General features: G+C 37.4%; 1 protein-coding gene across 2 annotated transcripts; it reads left to right on the top strand.

The window, feature by feature from the left end:
- The first annotated feature begins 1,104 nt into the window (after nucleotides 1-1,104).
- Nucleotides 1,105-4,312, top strand: LOC122329505 (mitochondrial fission regulator 1-like). Of its 2 annotated transcripts, none has more exons than XM_043225771.1 (5): nucleotides 1,105-1,810; nucleotides 2,282-2,391; nucleotides 2,467-2,568; nucleotides 3,301-3,425; nucleotides 3,497-4,312. In XM_043225771.1, exons 2-5 carry the CDS (start codon nucleotides 2,356-2,358, stop codon nucleotides 3,747-3,749), a joined length of 516 nt encoding a protein of 171 aa, XP_043081706.1. In that variant the 5' UTR covers nucleotides 1,105-1,810; nucleotides 2,282-2,355; the 3' UTR covers nucleotides 3,750-4,312. The 2 variants fall into 2 exon arrangements, with proteins under 2 accessions (XP_043081706.1, XP_043081707.1); XM_043225772.1 differs by having other exon boundaries at nucleotides 1,725-1,743.
- The last annotated feature ends 77 nt before the right edge of the window (nucleotides 4,313-4,389 follow it).

The following is a 4,389-nucleotide window of genomic DNA, read 5'->3' as shown; positions in this document are numbered from 1 at the left end:
TATATAAAAACACGAACTTGAGGTTTATTGACTGACGTCACTCAGTCAATAGACATTGCCGTCGCGCGTGCGTCATTTTGCGTTGATTTATAGAAAATCTCTATACACGTGGCTTATTATTGGCTTTCATAGTGAACTGAATGACCCGTGATGGTCATGTCTGATTCACATAGCACAACATAGCATTGCGAGGCCTTTAAATGGGGCCTGTGCTAACCGGCTAGCACTAACACGGCATCACAAGGCAATGACAATCTGAATTCTCAAGCGAATCATAAAACTGCACGTAGAAGCAAACGTTTGGAGCTTATTTCTCATTCGTATTCAGCCTACATCAATACGTGCGAATCTTATTGCCTTTTGTGAACAAAACAATGCCAGCACGCAAAAAAGAGGAAGGCAGAATCTATTTCTATCAGGACGCGTAGAAACTGACGCCCGTATGAAGCCAAACAACAGTAATAAATGTGTAATCAGAGTTTTTGATTGTTATCCGTGTTGTATCTGTCTTGTTAACCTTGTGTGTGTTGTGGCACTGTTGTCCACGCATAACCTTACAGCAAACACGCCCAGGACGACTCCTCGCTTCTGATGATCCTGTCCAGTCAAAGAATCAAACTCGCCGACAAATGAACTGCTGATGGATACGCAACTGGATGTAGCTCGTGTAATAACGGCGACAGTAAATATGCTTAAAAGTCTCTATGACAGCTGTTCTGGTCAGGTATATTTGGCCATTATCTGCGGAGCTTTTAGCACCCTTTACAACACCTCCTGGATTTAGACCGACTGATTGGAAGATGTGGGTTATGACGCAATGCGTTCTTGGCCAATTAGAAAGGGTTTTACTAAGATACAGCGCGATACATACAAAATAAATGAGTATTAAAGCAAATGATAGAATTATTATTATAGAATAAATCAAGCACGAACCAAAACCCACTAAAATATTTTATTATTTTTTGCTATTGTTATTGTTTTGATTGTAACTCATACCAAAGGAAGCAAGTAAAATACTTTATTTAAAGTAGCCTTTATTATGTATTGGGTCCTTACTAAAATACAAGACAATACATGTATTGTCAATACATGAAAAACAAATGTAATTGATGTAGGCAGAGAAGAAACATTTTGCATTTTTCGTATACGAACTATGTAGTCTAGTATAGAAACGTGAGTTACAATTTCTTATAGTATATTATTATTTTCTTCAGACAGTACTATACATAAATTAATAAAAGGGCAAAACAAAAATAACTACATGCTGCATACTTTTTTTATTTAGACAAATATTTTAAATGATTTTCACATAACCAACGCTTTACATCTTTTTTGTTGTTGTAAGTGTGAGTATTCAGTAGCCTATTGTACATTATTATCTTTTATAAAACGTCGATTTTACGATGGAAAATTGTTATTTATGATTGTAAAACTAAACACAATTAAATTAATAACATAAAAATTGTCTTCTTTTAAAACCGGTCATAATCATCCAACTACCACTCATTACCGAAATCCAGTAAATTCATTCCTTGGATGCATTCCTGCTCGCCTCGTGTATGTGAGTCATGTGTCACTCATGACTGGACAGTTAAGTTGTCAATCAACTACTCAAAACCAGTGGTTGACTCCATACTCATAGAACCCACCCATTGTTGGAATATTCTCAAAATCCATTGGCCAATACGGCTAAGTCCCGCCCTTCTTCCCAAATGTCTGTTCCAACACTGTGGAAAAACACAGGTAACCGCTGGACAGCGTTAGCCTAGCACAACTAAGATCACAAGTCTATTACACTGCATTTTACGCGGTAAGATAGCAATATTTTATTATTAGAAATCGCGACAACTTCTTTTAACAACTAACAGCGATTTCAGCACAACACTAAAAACAACGACTCTTGGGTTTTAACGACTTTAACCTTTGTGTAAAGTTTGTAGACAGTTCACTAACAGTTAACTGTATGCGGTATGCGGTATCTATTAGTGACAAACGCTCAGCGTTACGAAGCAACGACTAGAAAATGTTTAGTAGCCTACCTCAGACTTTTATGGTAAATGTCATGGTGAGCATCACGTTGACCAGTGGCTGTTTGAAATATAGTAAGTGTTTAGGAAAGTAGGAGTGGAGGAGACACGTTTGTACAAGATGCTCTTCTGGTATGTGAGAATGACAGTTTACAGGGATCATAGCTTTTTGATGTGGAAAACCAGGGTCCTCTAAAAGATTAAACGTTGAATAAAACATGTAAGCGTGAATGTGATTGTAACAAGTTTTTTAGGCTTTGATCTGAAGATGACTTAGCGCAGATCCTTCGTGATGATGAGACCGATCTTCTTCGAGTGAAGTTACAAGATGAGTGGAAATCATAGTCGGATAGAAATGGACCTGGTAAGTTCATATACAGAATTATATGTGCAGGTCATGCTGTGATTAGAAGAATGATTATCTTTCTTTCTCTCTTAGGCTGTAGGATCATCATCAAAGCCTTATGGATCATCTAGGAGTATTGTCAGAAGAATTGCCACAAGTCTTCCCTTAGCACCTTGCCCTCGTGTCCATTTTCAGGTACAATATTAGTCTTTGTTTATTCAAATGTGTCAAAAACATTTTGTATTTGCATTCATTTACTATATTAATATTTTCATGTAGTCTTCGTTGATTTTCATTCGATTATTATTATAGCGTTTTCCACTTTTATAGCATTTTCGTTTTTTACAGCATTTAACGTTCTCCATTTTGGCCTGTCATTATTCAGTTCTCCCTTATCATCATATTTCTGTCCTGTTCTGTTTTGATTCCATCGGTGTGATGACAATAAACAATCATAAATCACAGGGAGAGGTTTCATCTCACAATATCTAATCTAGCTTTTTCCTACTGTCTTAACTTTTAAAAACAAANCCCTTCCTTCCAGCTGTCCTGTATGTCAGGAATGCAGCATGTCTGCTTTAGGTCAGTTCTTTGGTTCATTGTCGAAAAAATCTAGGCCAAAAAAAGGTTTTGCTTAAAAAGTACTTATTTTACTGGCGTTAATATTGATTTCCTCTTGATAAAGGAGCCGAATGCCGGCTGTAATTGCTTTATTAATCACTAGGCGATTTTAAACCGGTTTCCCTGGTGCTGTTTTCTTTGCCGTGGCTGTGAAAACATTTGGTGCTCGCTCCGCTGTTGTAGTTCTGACATTGTTTGAGTGCTTGAATGTCTGTGAGGGTTTGTTTGTTGTTGTTGTGAGACTTGTAAAGTGCCCCGAGCAGGTGCTGTATAATTATTAACTGTCCTTGTCTTTGGGTCGTGTAGCTTCATCCATTCTCCGCAGGAGCGAGTTTCCTCAACAATACAAATGGGCCAAATGGACCTGTGGCCACACTCGCAGATGTGGGCTGGATGGAAAGAGATGAGAGTGATGACACTGGCAGAAATAGGTCAAATATTAAAAAAATTATTTATAAAACAGAAAATTGAATATCGTAATTATCATACGTGTGTTCTTCAGGTTTGAGGCGGATTCCGGGTTGTTTTTCCGCACCCAGCAGTGCAGACCAATGAGACGTCGGCGGTCATTACCCAGTTTGCACCAGGCTGAACCTGCACCACAGAGTCAGACGATCATCAACGATGAAGCCATTCAGAAAATCAGCGTTCTGGAAACTGAGCTGGCCAAACTTAGAGCGCAGATTGCACAGATCGTTCAGGCACAGGAGCAGAGTGCTCAATCCACAGGTGTATATAATGCAATACAATTTTAGTATTTTGAAGTAGTTTTTCTTTTGATATTTGCAGTTTACAGTTCTGAAATCAGAGCTGAAAGGTCTGGTTTCACAGGTGGGGCTTAGACTAAAGCCAGGATTAGGCCATATAGGTAATATTTATAAACATGGAGGACTGGTGTTCCTCTTGAGACAAAACAAAGGCCTTGATATATTTTAAGATCGATCAGTTGAAATAGCCCAGACTTAGTTTTAGTCTGGGACTAGGTTTGAGCCTTGTCTGTGAAACCGGGGGAATATGATGCAGCATGCATTTAAAAAAAAAAAAATGTTTTCCAATATGGAAAATCTCAGCTTCCTTGAATCATGATACTTTTTTTGTGAGATGCAAAATTGACAGTTTCACAAAAATAAGTGGTTTTATGCTCAAAACAAGAACAAATGTCTATTAATGCATAAGAAAAATAAATAACTTTCCCTTAATACATTTTCCCTTTGGGGAAAAAAAACTAACTTTTTCTGATCCTACAGGCATATATCTGTTTTTATTATAGTCTCTAACTTTAATGATGTTCTAAGTGTCCTCTTCAATTCATTCCATAATTTTGTCTTTAGTTGGTTTTAAAAAGATTTAAAATTTACCTTCACAAAACCTGCAGAAACCCTTTTAGATATTATA

This window comes from Puntigrus tetrazona, chromosome 24, assembly GCF_018831695.1.
Source record: "Puntigrus tetrazona isolate hp1 chromosome 24, ASM1883169v1, whole genome shotgun sequence".
NCBI classification, from domain to species: Eukaryota; Metazoa; Chordata; class Actinopteri; order Cypriniformes; family Cyprinidae; genus Puntigrus; species Puntigrus tetrazona.
The sequence above is the reverse complement of the archived record's forward strand: the minus strand, read 5'-3'. Positions and strand labels throughout refer to the sequence as shown.

What these genes read in the sequence shown, in the direction of transcription:
- LOC122329505 (XM_043225771.1), top strand. Translation starts at nt 2,356, where the DNA reads ATGAGTGGAAATCATAGTCGGATAGAAATGGACCTG. An exon ending in GTCGGATAGAAATGGACCTG is followed by an intron (nt 2,392 to 2,466) that starts GTAAGTTCATAT and finishes TTTCTCTCTTAG; the next exon opens with GCTGTAGGATCATCATCAAA. An exon ending in GCCCTCGTGTCCATTTTCAG is followed by an intron (nt 2,569 to 3,300) that starts GTACAATATTAG and finishes TGGGTCGTGTAG; the next exon opens with CTTCATCCATTCTCCGCAGG.